General features: G+C 39.3%; 1 protein-coding gene across 6 annotated transcripts in view; it reads left to right on the plus strand.

Moving 5' to 3' along the window:
* The first annotated feature begins 6901 nt into the window (after positions 1-6901).
* The window catches only part of OPA1 (OPA1 mitochondrial dynamin like GTPase), an 86873-nt gene continuing 74389 nt past the window's right edge, over positions 6902-19385 (plus strand). For 4 of the 6 annotated variants that reach the window (XR_015240209.1, XR_015240210.1, XM_025913788.2 and 1 more), the window contains exons 1-6: positions 6902-7035; positions 13509-13827; positions 14695-14791; positions 16499-16606; positions 17103-17156; positions 17828-17895. Coding sequence is in view for 4 of the 6 variants with exons in the window: in XM_025913788.2 (XP_025769573.1) it covers positions 7004-7035; positions 13509-13827; positions 14695-14791; positions 16499-16606; positions 17103-17156; positions 17828-17895 (678 nt within the window). In the remaining 2 variants the exon portion in view is untranslated. The remainder of the gene's footprint in view (positions 7036-13508; positions 13828-14694; positions 14792-16498; positions 16607-17102; positions 17157-17827; positions 17896-19385) is intronic. The other 2 variants (XM_086675023.1, XM_086675025.1) reach the window with 1 other exon arrangement.

Genomic DNA, 19385 nt, shown 5'->3' on the forward strand with positions numbered 1-19385 from the left:
TACTCTTTCAATGGTGGAAGGAAAAGAGAAGTCTGGAAAAACAACATAAATTCAATTTAAAACTTTACCTCACCTCAGGAGTGTGTAGGGCTGAGGCATGTCTTCAGTTTGAGTATCTACAATGGAGCCATACTTTCTTAGCCAATAAGGTATTTCAGTAGTCCTTGGTGCAGTTTTTTTTCCTAATAATTAAAATACTTGTGAAAACTCAACAAAAATATGACAAAAACCTCTAGCCAGATTCACAGAGGGATAACCACTAAGCATAAGACCTACACAGTAGAATTGAAGATTATAGTCATTAGTCAATACTTCCTTTGCTACATAAAACAAAGTAAACCCCTTGACCTTAGAAGAACAGGGAAGAAAAAGAAAAGATGAAGCCTGTGAAAACCGGAAGGATATGTTATAGGTAAATGGCAGCCTAGTGTCTAGCACATTAAATGGGTGTCCTCAGAAAGATCCAGAGGAAGATCACATCCATGAATTTATTGTCTAGGAGTTTGTTCACTATAGGGACAGGAAAAATTTTAGACAATAATTTTGCATCTTTAATATGATGACAAATCTTGGCCTCTAAGATATAGGCACAGAAAGCAATAAAGATAAGTGAGAGGAAATATTTCAAGGTTTACAATGCAGAAATAACTTTAGAAATTACTTAGAAGGCAAAAGTGCCACTGCAGCAAATGAAATTTGTGACATGTAATGCAGACTTGAGATTTCTTCTTAGAAAGGACAAAGTTATAAAAGTCATTAAAACAAAGAAAATGATGAATATGAAGAACAAAGATTAGAGAAGTACAATTTTGAAACTACAGCTATTTCTGATGTGGCTGAGCTGCATAAACTGGATAACTCACACTCACACACACCAACAACACGCATACACACACTCCTTAGTATCAGAGAGAGAGATTGGTCAAAAGAATTTAAATGGAGCTGTGAGGTAGGCAGAATAAAGCCTCCCACAAAGAAGTCTGCATCTGAATCCTTGGAACCTGTGAATATGGCAAAGGAGAATTAAGAATTCAGATGGGGGGTGCCTGGGTGGCTCAGTTGGTTGAGTGTCCAACTTCGGCTCAGGTCATGATATCGCGGTCCATGAGTTCGAGCCCCGTGTCGGGCTCTGTGCTGACAGCTTGGAGCCTGGAGCCTGTTTCAGATACTGTGTCTCCCTCTCTCTCTGACCCTTCCCCATCCATGCTCTGTCTCTCTCTGTCTCAAAAATAAATAAACGCTAAAAAAAAAAATTATAAAGAAAAAAAAAGAATTCAGATGGAATTAAGGTCGCTAACCAGTTCACTTTAAAACAGGAAGACTGGGGGCAACTGGGTGGCTCAGTCGGTTAAGCGTCTGGCTCTTGGTTTTGGCTCAGGTCCTGATCTCACAGTTTCGTGGGTTCAAGCCCCGCATCGGGCTCTGTGTTGACAGTGTGGAGCCTGCTTGGAATGCTCTCTCTCCTTCTCTCTGCCCATGCCCCACTCATGCCATCTCTGTCTCTCAAAAAGAAATAAACTTTAAAAAATAAAGTACAATAGAAAGATCATCCCAGATTATCTGGATGGGCCCAATGAAACCACAAGCGTCCCTAAATGTGGAAGAGAGAGGTAGGAGAGTGTCAAAGGGATATGATGTTCCAAAGATTTAACCAGCTATTGCTAGCTTTGAAGATGGAAGTAAACCAGAAGCCAAGGAATGTGGACAGCCTCTAAAAGCTGGAAAAGGCAAAACAAACAAACCAACCAACCAACAAACAAAAAACAACTCCTCCCTGAGAGCTCCCAAAAAAAGCAGCAGCACTGTGGACACTGTGCTTTTAGCTCAGTGAAACCATATCTTATTTCTGACCTCTAGAACAGGAAGAAAATAAGTTTGTTTTGTTTTAAGCCATTACATTTGGGGTAGTTTAATACAGCAGCAATAGGAAACACAGACAGCTGGAATAAATTCTACATAGCACACAGCCTGCCTTCCATACTCCTCCTTTGCTCTTCCCTCTCACACCCACAAAACAAGAAAGTGGAATGCATTTTATTTCCTTCCTGAATCATTTTGACAAGAAGTATGTGATACATTTTACAGCTATTTTGATGAAAACTTTCTAATACGTACAAGGTGAACAGACAAGTACGAGGAGCCCTCGTGGACCTACCATCCGGCTCCCGTAATTATCCACATTTGGTCACTCTTGTCCCATCTAATTTCCACCTACTTCAACCCTCCCCAATCAACTTAGAGATGTATATAAAATGCATGTACACATACTTGAAACTTGGAATGCACAAATCCTAGCTGTACATTTTTAAAATGTTTATTTATTTTCAAGAGAGACAGAGCGAGCACAAGTGGGGGAGGAGCAGAGAGAGGGGGAGGAGCAGAGAGAAAGGGACACAGGATCCAAAGCAGACTCTGCGCTGACAGCAGTGATGTCAGGGGCTCGAACTCACGAACTGTGAAATCATAAGCTAAGCCGAAGTCGGGTGCTCAACTGACTGAGCCACCAGATGCCCCAGCTGTACATTATGATAAACAGATACATACAAGCCATTCAGACCCCTAGCATATGAACATCTATCTCTATATTCCTAAAAAGTTTCCCAATGTTGCTTTCCCACTTCCAACATCCATTTTCCCATAAATGGAACATCCTCTTTTGATTTCAACATGTCTGTTAGACTCATTCATGTCGTTACAAATCCAGTAGCTCTTCCCTGTTTGGGTTGAGTAGTATTTCCTTGTATAAGTTTGTTTATCTATTTTTTGTTGATGCACATTCGGTTTGGTTCTAGTTCTTGGCTATTGTGAACAAAGCTGCTATAAACATTTTTATACAATCTTATTTGTGCACCTGTGTTTTATGTCTCTTAGATAAATTTTAAGACTGGAATTGCTAGACAAAAGGGGAGCTGTATATTTAACTTTGTAAGAAACTGCCAAACATTCTTCCAAAGTGCTCATACCATCTTACATTTCCATCAGCAGTGCCGGAGTGTTCTGGTTGGCTCACATCCTCGCCTAAAGTTTTTTTAATTTTAGCAGTTTTAGTGAAGATACAGTGGTATCTCATTGTGGTTTTAATTTGCATTTCCCGGATGACTAATAACATTGAACACTGTATATGTTCATTGGAGATTATATATATGTATAAAATATATAAATATATATATATACATATATATATATATGTTATATATATGTAATTGGCACCTTGATCTTGGACTTCCCAACCTGCAGAACTGTGAGAAATTTCTGTTCTTTATAAGCTACCCAGTTTATGGTATTTTGTTATAGCAGCACAAATGGACTAAGACATAATCCAGTTAAAAATTGAAGCAAGCACTACACAAAAGAAGATATAGAGGTATATATATATATACACATACACCTGGTGTGGAGGTTGGAGATTATATATATATATACACATATATACATACATATATATATACATACATATATATACACATACATATATACATATGTGTATATATATATGTATATATATACATATATATATACGTATATATATATAATGGTCTTGTTCTGGTCAGTGAGAGCCTCTTTCTGGTTCATAAATTTTTTTTTGCTGGAACTTCACATGGTGGAGAAGTTAGAAAGCCATATGGGGTCTCCTTTAGGTTGCTAATCTCATTCATGAGGGCTCCACTCACATAATTTAAGGCCTCCCAAAGGTCACTAATTCCAACACATTATGGACATTAGGATTTCAACATAGGAATTTGGCAGGGGTAGGGGGATGATACAAACATTCAAATGATAGCAGGTTGTTTATCTTATTACTGAGTTGTGAGATTTTTTTCATTTTTTTAAACATTTACTTATTTTTGAGAGAGAGAGAGCAGGGGAGGGGCAGAGAGAGAGAGACACAGAATCTGAAGCAGGCTCCAAGCTGACTGTCAGCACAGAACCCGAGGCAGGGCTCAAACTAACAGACTGCAAGATCATGACCTGGGCTAGAGTCAGATGCTTAAACGACTGAGCCACCCAGGTGCTCCAAAAATTTCTTATATATTCTGGATATGTATACTTTGTCAGATATATATTTAAAAAATGTTTTCTCCCAATGTGATGCTTGTCTGTTAAATTATATCAGTGGTGTTAGTTCATTAGCAGAAGTACTTTAGTTTGATGAAGTCCAAATTTATTAATTTTATTATTTTGTGGTATTACTTTCTGTGACGTAAGAAATCTTTGTCTACTCCCAAGTTGCAAGGATATTTTTTATTTTCTTCAAAAGCTTTAGAGCTTTTTATTTTTACATTTAGGGATATGTCCCAGCGTACACAACTTTTGTGTATATACTAGTTTTTGTATATGATATAAATTTATATTAAATTTTATGTATAGCATGTGTAGGGTATATTCTTTTCCACATAGATATCCAATTGTTCTAGCATCATTTATTGAAACAACTTCCATCTTTATTGAATTGCTTTGGTGCTTTTGTCAAAAAACAATTGACTGTACAAATGGAGGTCTATTTCTGAACCCTCTATTTTGGTCCCTTGATCTGTTTCTTCTTATCCCAATACTATACTGTCTTGATTATAATAGTAAGCCTTGAAGTCAAATAGTTGTAAATACTCTAGTTTTGTTCCTTGTTTTAGAATAGTTTGTTAATTTCTACAATATGTGCCTGCTGAAATTATGTTGAGAATGGGCTGAATATATAGACCAATTTGGTCCTAACGCCTTGGCAGCCTACTAAGCAAACCAAAACCTAAAGCCTATAAATACATTAAGGTTAAGAAAGCATACCTAAGGCAACCAATCACAGCCAATGAGGCTTTCCCAAATAAGGCAACCACATAAAGCTAAAGCCAATCAAATAATTTCCTTGTTTTGCTTCCCTTTCTTCTTGATATAGTCAGTCTTGCCACTGACTCCTGTTGATGCAGCATTCCTAACCACTTCTGGCTCGGCACTGCTGAATTCAAATCAATTTTTGATCAAATAACCTCTTACAATTTTTAAGATGCCTCAATTTATCTTTTAACAATGCTGATTCCAACCTTTCATTTATTTTTTATTTTTTTTAACATTTATTTATTTTTGAGAGACAGAGCATGAGCAGGGGAGAGGGAGGGGGGGAGAGAGGGGGGGGAGAGAGGGGGGGGAGAGAGAGAGAGAGAGAGAGAGAGATACAGAATCAGAAGCAGGCTCCAGGCTCTGAGCTGCTTGTTAGCACAGAGCCTGATGCGGGGCTCGAACTCACAAACTGCAAGACCATGACCTGAGCTGAATTCAGTCGCTCAACTAAGCCACCCAGGCGCCCCCTCCAACCTTTCGTTATTACATGCAAGGCAAACATAAACATCACATGTATGTCTTTGCACATGTGGGAATGATTCAGTGGGATAAACGCCTAGAAGTAGAACTGAAAAAAAAGGGCCTTGTGAAATGTAAAGATAACCCATACATGAAAGAGGTTACCACTGTTTGGTTTCTCTTATTTTTTTCTAAAACAACTAGGAAGCAACAGTAACAAAGGAATTTTTGCACAACTCTACAATCCCGGAAAAAACTACAGTTTGCGTAGGTCAGTATAGCAAGTTCCTATCTGTACCTGTCACTAAAACAGTTACCACAATAAATATAATAAAGAAAATCCTGGAGTCCTGCATTTGGGAAGTTTACTGCTAATGGCTAGGTCTACTACTTGGCTTTGTTGTGAATCGATGGATACTGACTTAGGATTCTGATGACTAAGGAAAAAGGAATTTTTCAATATTTTGTGTGTGGGGGGGGGTGCCCTTGAAGTGAAGAGGGGGCCCTTTGATTTTAGTCCTGGTTTTGCCACTAAATAACTTCATTACGTTTCACAGGTCACATCCCTTTTATGGGCCCCAGTTTCCTCATAAAATGACAAGAGTAGTAAGGGGAAAACGTATTTAAAGTCCTAGAATTGATTCAGATTACTTAGGGAGAAAATGAAGATAGAGAAGGAAAGGGACCCCGGATCTCTGAAATCTGGGACCCTCTTACACGGAGAGTTTTTGGGAGAGGAGCCAGCAAAGGAGAATGGGGAGCAGAAAAGGAGAACGTTATGTCCTGAAAACCAGGAGAGGGAAGCCAACAAAGAAGGAGAGCGCTGAGCACCCAGGCTTCTGAGCTGAATGCTGAGAAGTCCAGTGTCCACTGACAATATGGAATTGTTGGAAGCCTTGACGCAAGCCATTTCAACAAATGAGTTAAAGTCAGACGAAAGCCAGTTAAAGAGCAAACAAAATCATTTGTGATGCCTTTATAAACTGCTCAAGCTTATTGCAAACCCACAGCTGGTCTAATTCATCGGAGCCCTTCTCAGATCCGACCTTCAGAGATTCTAAAGCACTTAATCAGTCCATGACTCCTCTTGCCTCCCAAGATTGTTCTGAGATTGTTTTATAAACAAAGACACCGAACAAAAGAGTGGGGCAACCGTTGTTTTTCATTATTCTATTACACTATTACTGTATTCATTTTGTACTCGCTAGGCTCCTCCAAGCTCCGTAAATACCTACATTTTCTTAAATTGGCAGCCACCCAGAGAGAATTTATCAATCCGGTTTCCTCGCCCGGCACCCTGTCAGTCCCTGCCCAACTCTCAACCCCTCACCTCTCCAAATCTTTGACCTGGAAAACTCAATTTCGTAACTCCAACCCGGAAACAAAGAAGGAGGGAAGGGGTGGTGGGAGGCGGAATGCGGCTGTCTCCTCTGGAGGCTCTGAGCGCAGGCACTAATCCTCCACGGACCGTTTGTGCTGCCCTCCTAGGAAGCGTGGCGGGGGTGGTGCTTATTTTCCTGACGGACAGAGTACGGGTGCCGGGCGGGCTCTCGCGGAAGTCCATGCGCCATTGGGAGGGCCGCAGTAGCTGCTCTGTGCCCTTGTTGCCGAGGGCCTCTTCCTGGGTCACTCCTGGAGCAGGGGCCGGACTGGGGCTGACACCGGGGCTCCGGCGTGGCCCTCTCGGCGCCCGTGTGACCTCCTCGCCGGCGGGATGTGGCGACTACGCCGAGCCGCCGTGGCTTGGTAAGTGCGGGCTCAGACCTGGCCCCGTTATTTGGGGGGCCTCCGGAAAACCGGGTTATCCCATCACTACCTCCAGAATGTGCACCTAACTCTCAGGCCAGGCGGAGGGCGGTTGGAGGATTCCGGGATATTTTTGAGGACCCGTAGTTACAGGAGCCCTGACTGGGCTTACCTGAAGTCCCGGCTGCAGTACCGGCCCTTGTGCCTGTTTTCTGTGCCGCCAGAAGATTCTGGGCTCCTTTCAGTCTTGGCCTTCTCTGTTGTCCTTCTGTCCCTGTCCTCTTTCACCTTTCTGCCCTCGCTGTTATCTCTGTCTCTGGTTGCTTCTTGTTTCTGCCCTCTCCCTCCCCTCGCCGTGTCCCTCTTAACTCTTTTTCTTCTGCTTCCACGCCAGGTGTGCCTTGCTCCTGCAGGTACTCTGTCTTCTGCTAGGGTAAAGAGGACTCTGCCTCTTGCCTTCGTCCGCAGACTAGACTTGCTTTGGAGTCAGATCTGAAGCAGTGACGCAAATGGTGGCCGAGGTGGTGATTAGAGATACCCTGTTAATAGCAGCTTTTCAGTGTTAGGGAGAAAGGCTTGCTTTGGATGCGAAGTGGTGAATATAGCACCAGCTTTCTAATCACATTTATTTTTGCCCTGGCCTCGTTTAATCCTAAGTAGAAAATCATAGGAGTTTTTTCATTTCTGCGGGTTACTACGGGCATTTTAAAGAGATTTAAATTTGACTTTATCTTGACACATATTTGTGTTCTAATATCCTTAGATACTTTCAGGCTTAACTCATTGTTGCAGGCTTTTGAGAAGAAGTAATATGCATCAATTAAGGTTGGAAAAACTTGGTTTTCCTGAATTAGCCTCCAAACACCTGTCTTGAATTTTTTTCAGAACGTTGTTTAAATAGTGTAGGTAATTTATAGTGTTTATAAGGAATGGAATCCATTTGTTTTATAAAGGTTAATTTGAGTCTATATTTAGAATCAGATGACATACAACAGTTACAGTCAATTAGAATAAGTGAATAGTTATTTCTAATTTAATGGAATTTGAGTTTCTGAGTAAATCCATAGCCCTTGATAACTGTGGTAGATTATTTACTACTTTTTTATTTCTACTCTTCACTATTTCCTGGAGAAACCTATCTAATTTTATTTGAATAAAAAGAGAAAAGACTTTGCCAAAAATAGCATACTTCATTGGAACAATTAAGATATGTAGGAAAACTTTAAAAATTGACCTTAACAACAACTAATTAATAACTGACATATTTGTTTGTGGATGTCGTTGGGGTAAATTATTTCTAAAGTTACTATAGACTCTGCAAAGTCATGGCTTAAAAGTGTCTTATGTTGATAGTGCAGTTTAGCTACCCTGCAGAAGTAGAGATCTGGAAAGTTAGAAGCCTCAGCTCTGAAATTTGTCTTTTGCTGTATTTCTTCTGCAAAGAAGAATACGTGTTATGAAGGAGTACACTTAAATTTCCATTCTTTTTTTAAAAATTTTTATGTTTATTTATTTTTGAGAAAGAGACCAAGTGCAAGCAGGGGAGGGGCAGAGAGAGACAGGGAGACACAGAATCTGAAGCAGGCTCCAGGTTCTGAGCTGTCAGCACAGAGCCCGACATGGGGCTGGAACCCACAAACTGTGAAGTCATGACCTGAACTGAAGTCAGGCCCTTAACTGACTGAGCCACCCAGGTGTCCCTGAATTCCCATTCTTAAACAGATGGGAACATAAACATTTTTTGACATACATATCTAAATACATACTCCCATATTTAGGTGCAATAAATATTTGTGTAAACTTGTTGAAAAGAGAATTATGTATTAGGAAATGATGCATAGGTTAAAAGAGATGGTAGAGGAGAGAGAATAGATGGTTTCGGGGGCAGCAGAAGAGCTTGCTTTGCATCACATTTGATTTTCACTTTGGCCAAATGTAGAAGTCTGTATTCAAAATACTTTTCCTTCAGAACTGTAAAGGCACTACCACATTTTTTTCTGGCATCCTTTGTCAACGAACACGGAATACAGACTGTTGGGACAATCTGATTTCTCTGTGTTTGTAGGTATCCTGTTTTTCTTTTCTTCCCAGACCTTCCCTGCCCTGCACCCCACACACACATGAGCTTTAGCTCCTCCCTGGTAGATTGTTCATCCTGGGGGCAAGTGTTCATATTTTAACATTCAGCTGCACTGGACTGAGGGTGACACAGCCTTTCCCCAGATGGTGCTTCAGTAAATCTCAATTTCTTCTCCTCTTTTTACTCTCTTACCTATATCTCAAGAGGACCCTTTTGTGGAAAAGAGTCTCTCCTGTATGAGCATTGATCTTTTAGAGTACCACCATGAATTGGAAGCTCTGGAAATAATACTTGAGGATACCTTCCCAAGTACTAGGATTTTGTTTTGAGTCAATTAGCTTTTCCAGGGGATTGATTGAAGAACATTTTACATGTGGTTCCTGATTTGGACAACCAAATACTCTTTTTTCTTGGTGTCACCCACAGCTGTTGTTGCCACCATTGTGGAAACAGGGATTTTAGAGGTTTGGGAATAAAAAAGGAAGAAAATAACTAAAAGCCAAAACATTTTAGCAATATGACTACTTGGGTCTGGAGTTTATCTATTTGGATATATATTTAGATTAACTACTTTCTTTAAAAAAGCAAACAACTTTTGAGGGATAAAGGACTACTCATGAATACATTAGTAGAGGCTAGGGCAGTTATTGTTGAAATGACATTTATTGAGCACTTACTGTGTGGTCATTGCTAGGTTCTTTCACCTTTTGTTTTGGTTTTGTTCTCCCAATAACATATGTTTATTCAGCAGATTTATTAAGTGTCTACTGCTTGTGAAGCATTGGGCTAGGCTTTAGAAATACAATGGTAAGCAAAACAGACAAGACCCCTCCCTGGCCTTATGAAGATTATAGTTTATTAGTAGAGATAAATATTAATGCAATAATTACATTATTATGTTAAACAAATTTTATGTACCCTAAAGAAAAGTGCAGGGAACTAAGAACTGTAGCAGAGGAACTCGAGTGAGAATTTCGATGCCAGGAGAGAAAGGGATACTGAGGTGAAACCATTAGTGACCAGAGTTCACAGGAGTAACAGGAGTTAAGAAGGTAGAAGGGTTTGCCCAAGCACAGTGGGCATCAAGGCCCTGAGATGGGAAGGATTATGGCACAGTCGAGGAGCTACGTGAACATTGGTCTGGGTAGAGCTCTGAGGTTAGAGGGAGAGAGGCAGGGCTTTATAGACCAGGAGTTTGGATTTTTATTCTAAATGCAGGAGGAGACATTGAGGGAGATTGACCCATGTGAGTGACAGTGATCAGGTTGACATTTCAGAAGAGTGCCCTGTTGTGCTGTGGAGAACACCTCAGTCCAGACTTGTTGCAAGCCCAGGCGAGGCATGGTGGTAGTGGAGATGGGAGAGTGGAAGGCTGGAGATGTATGCTGGAAGTAGAATGAACAGAACTTGAGGATGAGGAAAGTATCAAGAATGAGCCCAAGTTTGTGGCTTATGCGACTGAATAGGTGCTTGTGCTTTTTCCTGAAATAGGAAGTCCTGGACGGGGGCCAGGGTTTGGGAGGGACGGAGGAGAGATAGCATGGATTTGAACATCTTGAATTTGAGGTACTCCTTTGACATCTAAGGGGTGGTGTTCAGTAGGCAGTTGGACACAAGGATCTGGAACTTAACTGTTTGTACTAGACGTACAAGTTTTGAGAAACGTGGATATGCAGATGGCAGTTGAGGAGATGGGTGTGGATAAGGTTGCCTGGGAAGAATGGGTAGACTGAGAAGACAAGTGACTTTACATCTAAGCCCGATGAACTCCCAACATTTAAAAGGTTGTTGGGGAGGAGGTGCCTGAAAAGGAGTGGCCAGCGAGTAGGAGTAAAGCTAGAGACTGCGGAGATTGAGGGCGTTCCAACAAGGAGGGGGTGTCAATGGTGTCAGATATTGCCGAGACAAAGAAAATGCGAATCGAAAAAACAAATGCCCACTGGAAGCCTTCAGGGCACACGGTGAGGGCTGTTTCACTGAAGTGAGACAAATGGAAATCAGGTTGGTTTGGCTTTTAATAGAGGAGCTAGAGCAGGGAACTGGGGTCTGTCTTTCTCTCCTTTAAACTGACAGAGACTTGGGGCGCCTGGGTGGCGCAGTCGGTTGAGTGTCCAACTTCAACCAGGTCACGATCTCGCGGTCCGTGAGTTCGAGCCCCGCGTCGGGCTCTGGGCTGATGGCTCGGAGCCTGGAGCCTGTTTCCGATTCTGTGTCTCCCTCTCTCTCTGCCCCTCCCCCATTCATGCTCTGTCTCTCTCTGTCCCAAAAATAAATAAACGTTGGAAAAAAAAAAAATTTTTTTTAAACTGACAGAGACTTGACTAGTGATTCCTGAAAAGAAAGGAGGAATTCAGAGGAAACAGGGATTTGCCTTTAAAAGGCAGAAGAGTACTTCCTTACTGTAATCTTACAGGGCTTGTGGAGGAGGGTGGGTGTCAATGCGGTAGGTAAGCAACAGCTTGTGTCTCTCTGATGGCTTCCATTTTCTCCCAAGAGTCGGAGGAAACAAGGAGAGATGTGGGAGGGTAGAGGTGGGTGGGGGAACATCTGAAATAGTCCTAGCAGAGAGTGGAAGAATGAATTGATAAAAAGTAAGATGGCCAAGCTGTTTTTAGGGCCTAGCTGAGATGTCTGTCCAATTGGGTGTGACTTTCTTCAGTAGTGCTTCATTCCCTTGGTACAGGCTTAAAGTGATAATAAGGTTCATCCAGGGTTTGCATATTGCCAAACAAGTGTAACAGAAAGTCAGAGGGCAAGGGAGTTTAGAGTATTTGCAAAAGAGCCTTTAAGACTATGAACCAGGCTAACTAGGTAAATAGATAAGGTGGAGACTGATAGGTTAGGGAGAAGATAGAAGTATCCATGACCTGGCTGTTCCTATAGGGCCAAAGATGGTTGTAGTGAAGGGGATTATGGTCTGAGAAGAAGATACTTGAATTAGTGATTATTGACAATAACTCTGATGTAGACGTAATCCTGTTTGAACAGATTAAAAAAACTGAGGCTTTGGTAAATTCATAATTTGCCCTTGATTGCACATGAGTAAGCAGTGAAACTGGAACTGGAACCAAAGTTTATCTGACTCAAAACACTAAGTGGCTGGCTATAAGGACAGGGTTGAAAGAAGTTTGAGCCAAGTGTTACGAAGCCGTGGGCTATTCCCCCAGTTGGTTTGGCTCTTGATTGTTTTATATCTGTAAGTGTAGTAATCTTAGTCTCCCAGCTAAAACTTTAGGATTACTATTTACTCTTTTCCTTGTCTCCTGTGTCTAGTCCATCATTCTGGTATCTGCCTTTCCCTTTCCTTTCTTAGTGCTGCCACCTCACTTTAGTGTCTTCTCTTGTATCTGTGCAACTGATACATGATCGCCTTATTGCTCCCCAAATTACCAAACACTGGGCGGCTTCAACAGGAAAACATTTATTTCTCACAGTTCTGGAGGCTGTGAGCTCTAAGATCAAAGTGCTGGCATATTTGATGTCTGCTGAGGAATCACTTCCTGGTTCCTAGGTGGGGGCATCTTTTTTCTGTGTCCTCACATGACAGAGAAATCTGTGCTCTTCATCTCCTTATAAGGGCACCCAACACATGGGCACATCCATGACTACAAATAAACCAAATTATCTCGCAAAGGCCTCACTTCCAAATACTTCATGTTGGGGATTAGGCTTCCACATACAAATTTTGGGGGGACACAAACATTCAGTCTGTAGGATGTTGCCTTTAATAACCTTCTTTCATTGCTGTTTGATTACTCTTACTTACTCTACTCAGAAACTTTCAGCCAGGTACTTTATATGGTAATGATTTTTTCCTTAATTTCCATCCCTGGGCTGTCTCAGGATCATGAGACGTAGAGGAGAGACCAAAGAATAGCTGTTCTAAGCTGCTGGAATTTTTGTGTTTGAAAGCAGGTTTGCATTCATTTTGTTTTCACTTTTACTGACAGTGAATAGTGGTTAATAAAATAAGTCTCTGCCTTTTTTCTTTTCATCTCAATTCCTTGGATTGGGATAGCCTGCATGTAGTAAATGAGAGGGAGGGCTCTGGAGTCCCACTGCGTCGGTTTGAATCTTCATATAAGTGTGCACTTAGACAAGTTGTGTGTGTGTGTGTGTGTGTGTGTGTGTGTGCCATCTTTTCCTTGTTGGTAGGATGGAGGTAATACTAATACTTTCATCGTAGGATTTTTAGCAGGATTAAATGAGGTAGCACATGCCGCAGCAGTGCCTGGAAATGGAGTAAGTGGTTAATGTAAGCTATGGTATGATGTCGTGTGCTTGGTCACATGCACCCATGTGCATTTTCTCTTGTGCATACTGCTCTTTTTATGTCGTTTCCTTCTCATTGTTACCCGGTCTGATCTTTGTCCCATTTTGGTTTTCTTTTCAGTGAGGTCTGCCAATCCTTAGTGAAACGTAGCTCTGGAATCAAAGGAAGCTTACCACTACAAAAACTGCATCTGGTTTCACGAAGTGTTTATCATTCACATCATCCTACCTTAAAGCTTCAAAGACCCCAATTCCGGACATCATTTCATCAGTTCTCCTCTTTAGCTAACCTTCCGTTACGTAAATTGAAGCTTTCTCCAATTAAATATGGCTACCAGCCTCGCAGGAATTTTTGGCCAGCGAGATTAGCTGCAAGACTCTTAAAACTTCGATATCTCATACTAGGATCTGCTGTTGGCGGTGGCTATACAGCCAAAAAAGTGAGTAGAACTTTCCACTGCTTTTCCAGTTATTTTAGCATGATTATTATTTTTTTTTTCAACGTTTATTTATTTTTGGGACAGAGAGAGACAGAGCATGAACGGGGGAGGGGCAGAGAGAGAGGGAGACACAGAATCGGAAACAGGCTCCAGGCTCTGAGCCATCAGCCCAGAGCCTGACGCGGGGCTCGAACTCACGGACCGCGAGATCGTGACCTGGCTGAAGTCGGCCGCTTAACCGACTGCGCCACCCAGGCGCCCCATGATTATTTGAAGGTCTTATAACACAAATTGTTTTTCTTTAGTGCAGTAGAATATTTAAAAATTTATGGTGTATCTCTACCATGTGCTAAATTAACGTTGCAAATAGGAAAATGCTCTTTGAATCTTGGTTATAATTACAGTAGGTAAGAATGGCCTAGTGGAAGGAGCACTAGGGTGGGGTGAGGTCACCTGGCTTTGATTTTCAGCTTGCCACTTAGTAGCACAGACAGGAAAGTAGGTGTCATGCTAACACAACCATTTTGGGGCAGCTTTGGGAGCAGAGGCAAGGTGTCCTGACCCCTGGTTTGTGTTTCTTCTGTTCCACAGTATTGTTTAGGTAAATCATGAAGCCTATTTGAAGTAAGAATATATTTTCAATTTTTACATTTTCCATATTTAGTAAAAGGACGCTTACATGTTCTATACGCTTGCCTACTAATTTGTTTTCAAAGGAACTGAGGCTATTTTGTTTCCAAAAATTTTGACCATAATGTATCGCTCTTTGTAGATTAGCATGTTTTAATTAGATAAATTAAGGTGGTTTTTCTTTATTTTTTGTATGACATTCAGAACATTCGATTGGCATATTTTCTTTTCTTTTAGACTTTTGATCAGTGGAAAGATATGATACCTGACCTCAGTGACTATAAATGGATTGTGCCTGACATTGTGTGGGAGATTGATGAGTATATTGATTTAGGTTTGTATCATCAACGTTAAAATACGTTTTTTTGGTCATATCTTCAGGAAAGAGAAATAGTGGTATTGAGATAGTTTCTTAACTCATGAGTTCACTGTGTAGCAGTTTTAATGATAAAAGTAATAGAATATCAAAGAAAAAACTGGTAGAAAAAAAATAACCCCTTTGTCCATCACTTTCACATAGCTACTACTATCCTCATGGACATTTTCTTTTAATTGAACCTAGTCTGTGTATGTGGTTATTATTTTAGTTTCCTTTTTAAAAGTTATATGGCAACAGTATATACTTTGGCTTCTTTTCCTGCCCAACACATTTGTTAGCCAAAGCAGCCCTTCTGAACATCACTTTCAGTGTTCTGTATTCTCACCCAGAGCAGATGCACCATAACCCACCTCACTAGTTACTTCTTATTGGATACCTTGGTGACTTCTACTTTTTGTAGCCAAGTCCCTCCAAGCCCGCTAGAGTCTGTAATAATTTCTTGCCATAGTCAGGTACTGTTCACCTTTTTCTATAATAGGTAGATTAGAAAAAAGTATATCTGATAGTTCTGATTGCCAGTATGTTATGATGATTTAAACAAAATTTTCTTTTAATGGAATTACTTTCCTCAGTCTTTTTTTTTTTTTTAGAGTTTGTTTAATTTCTTAGGTGCATATGGGGGTGGAATTACTCTCTACATGCACTTACAGCTCTTAAAGATAAAACCGTGCTGCACTGACAGAGGGATCTGCAGGAATCTGTAGCATTCTTTCCATGTTTTTCTAATATTCGTGAGGAGAGCTTTTACCTTGATGTATTTGCCAGCACCACAGTGTGGGGCTGAGGGTCGGGTTCTGAAGCTGCACTGGCCAGCCTCAAGCCTGACTCCCTGCTTCTTTGCTGTTGTGCAGGCTCATCTACTTAACCTCAGTGCCCCAGTTCCTCACCTGTAAAGTGGGTTTGATGATAACTGTTCTGTAGGGCTGCCTTGAGGATTAAACAGGGGAGTGCCGTAACAGCATTTAGAATAATATCTGACATACTCTTTATTTTGAGAATATTTATGTATTTTAGTCCTCTGCAGAGAAAATTAAGAAAAGCGCATTCTAATTTAGAAGATACTGTACTGTTGTACCAAACTTTGACAAAATTGAGCATCAAAATTTTCGTAAACAAAAATGAATACTTTGACCATTTTATAAATAAAACCAGCAAAAATAAAACCGAAGTTTGCCATGGGTTCTTAGACAGTTATTTCCAAATGTTAACAAGTGTGAATTTTCTTAGGGTCTGTGAAAGGATGGAAAAAAGTAATGGAATTCTATTTTTTATTTCATTACTGTCTTCGAGTTTGGACCAGGTGTTTCAAGAGGTGTTTTTCTGTATTTTCTTTGATTCTTGGCCTCTTTGCTGTGACTTTCTCCTTAAAAGTACTTCTGATTCCAATACAGCCTTAACATTGTTAACACAGTGCTTATAGTTCCTGGCATTTAACTTATAAATGAAAAGTTTCCATCTAAGCCATACATCTGGTGACTCTTTTTAAAAACATTTCATGGCCTGTGGAATATCATCACAATGACATATTGTTTCAGATACAATTATAGTTGTAATAGGGAGAAAAATAGAAAAATATTTTAAGTTTATATATGATGATTATTTCTATTTTGTCAGTGTTTTAATAGTCAAATTCTTATTTTGAGAATTTTGTTTGTTCTCCAGAGAAAATTAGAAAAGCACTTCCTAATTCAGACGACCTTGCAAAATTGGCACCTGACTTTGATAAAATTGTTGAAAGCCTCAGTTTACTGAAGGACTTTTTCACCACAGGTAAGGAAGGACCCGTTTGATCTCACTTAAAATGTCAGAAGACCCAGAGGAAAAATACTAAGATGTATTCATTTGTTTATTCGTATCTTTTAAATGAAAACATCTAGTACAAATGAAAAACAAATTTTTGAAAAAACAGATACACAAAGTTTTGTTGCTCAGTGGTTTTAAATTTTGGTTAGTGCAACAAAATGAAAATTTGTAGGAGGTTAAACATACTTGGCTTTAGTCAGTGAGGGAAAAAACGATCTCTTGTTCCTGACAAGTAGGTTAGACTTCCTATGTGCTTGCTTTTCATAATTGGTTAGAACCGATTTGGTGATTTTAAAACAAATTTAATTATGATGGGCCGTAATGAGTAGAATTTACTAAGGTTGATCTTGGCGTATTTGCCCAACTCACACCCTATCATGATATAACTCAGATCTCAGACATTTGTTTGCTCATTCCTGTCAAATTTTACATTTCTATTTCCCCTTTTGCTGATTTTTCACAGGTCACAAATTGGTTAGTGAAGTCATAGGAGCTTCTGACCTACTTCTCTTGTTAGGTGTGTAAACAGACATTTTTGCTGACCTTAACATGCCTTTTAAATGCTTCTAATAAACTAGTTGCAAATAAATTGCAGACCAAATTTATGCTGCTTATGCTGAATTTTAAAACTCCAGAACTCTATTGGGCAAATTCCTTATCTTACAGGTGAAAATAATAAAATAATTATCTTGCAGTAAAACTAAAATTCCTAAATACGTTTCTATAAGATTAAAAGTATTAAAAAGAAAGTTTGTTTAACCAAAATATTTTCTTGAAATTGATCTGATCATTTCTGATAATTGAAATGAAAAGTAATTTTAGTTTGTTTCATCTGTCCTGTCACCCTTTGACATTTTAAATTTATTTTGTTACCATATGTGGTCTGTAACGGCAGTGATATAGGACTGAACTGTAAGTACTCTCCTGGAAAATTATCTTCATCAGAAATTGTCTTTTTTAATTGTAATTTTCAGTGATTTGTTTTTAAATAGGTTATACATGTCCTATAATATTTACAAAGGTTTTTTTTGTGTAGCTTATCAATGTGTTCCTTAAAATAAGAATAGTTTTTAATTTTCAAAAAAGTGGGTTTTATAAAAGTCCATTTGCCTTTAAATTAGACGTAATTTGGAATTTCGGCTGTTGATATCACTGGAGAATTTAAAGGACTGCTTATTTATCTTTAAGGTTCACCTGGAGAAACAGCATTCAGAGCAACAGATCACGGATCTGAAAGTGACAAGCATTATAGAAAGGTAAGTATAAGGGAGAATTCTTCACACAGGTAGTCTGAAAGTTAAAGTTTTCACCTACATGAAAGGTTTGAAAATGGTAACATCTGAGGAGCAAATATAAAAGCATCTAAGTAGAGGTGTTGTTAATCTTGGTACAAAGTGAAAGGTATTGTGTGACAGTTCTGGAAATATAATTGGAGAAGCCCATTGCCTTCAAATATGTTGTGAAATATTAGTTTCAAGGATTGGCTTCAACAAAGGGTCTTGTTGTTAAATATGTGTGGGAAAGCTGATATAAATAAAACAAGCAGGCTTTTCTTTTCCTTGGGATTTCTCAGACCTCACATACTTATGTGTATTATAAATCCCAGGAGAAGTCAAAGTGTACAGAGTTTTCCAGATTTATTTAGCAACAGAACCCTTTTTTGTGAAATGTATTTTAGGGACTAATGTTTCATGGCACACGCTTAGGGAAATATTAAAGGAGTAGGAAATGGGTTATTAGGGGATAAATTGATTCTGTGACATTAATAGCAATTGTGTTTGGAGTTATTTAGGGTGTGTTAATTTCAATACTTGTGTTAAAATCCATATGAAAGTTTTAGGAGAATTGCTAATTAAAATAACACATTCATTGCTCTATTTATATTCATATGTTAACTTGACATTTTCTTAGTCTTCATTTTTTCATCTTTTGGAATTGGTAAGTTAACTGATTCCTTGCAAGTTTTTCTTAAAAAAAAATGTAGGTAAATAGATATTTGAAAAACATGTTCTATGAACATTTAAAAATTAAGTATGGAGTATGTAGCTTTTATACTGAAAGTTATTATGGTTTTTGTAAATTGAAAGGAAATAATTTTATGTTTATTTTGAAAGTGGAAAGAAAATACTTCCTATGTATAGGTTTCCATCTCTCTCTTTGTCCTTTATCTTTGAACTTTTTACATGATATTCCAAGTTTAAATTCTAGTATTTCAAAAGATTTTTCTCTTGCCTTTTAACTAGATCTTTCTTTTGGAGAAAACTTATTTTAAAATGTGTGTGTATGTGTGTACATGTGTTTGCCTTTTAAGTTGATACCTTTTCCATTGGCATTTTAACGAAAGGAACACTTGACTATTCATGCTACTGGGGGGAAAAGTTTTAATAGAAATTAGCCTATTATGCACAGCTTATTTCAAACCAAAGACTTGGCCCTTAATGCAGGTAGATTTTATATGTAGAGAGGCACTAATCTAAGGGGGAAAGGAAGCTCTCTTATAGGATTAGCGGTGTGGTTTCTTTTTGCCTAGATAAGGTAGGCGAGGTCTGCCTCTGGTATTCTCTGGTATGGTCTAGGATCACTTTGGTGAATGAGAAACCTGTTTCAGGGTCTAACTCACATAATTTCCTTAAAATCCTGCTAAAGTGCTGAATGAATACTTGACAAATGATGAGTAGCTCTGCAATATAGAAGAGAGTGGATCACTGGGAATTTAATTATATTCACAGATTTTATTTTATACAGT

The sequence above is a fragment of the Puma concolor genome, chromosome C2 (assembly GCF_028749965.1).
Source record: "Puma concolor isolate L17-30 chromosome C2, mPumCon1.1.hap2, whole genome shotgun sequence".
NCBI classification, from domain to species: domain Eukaryota; kingdom Metazoa; phylum Chordata; class Mammalia; order Carnivora; family Felidae; genus Puma; species Puma concolor.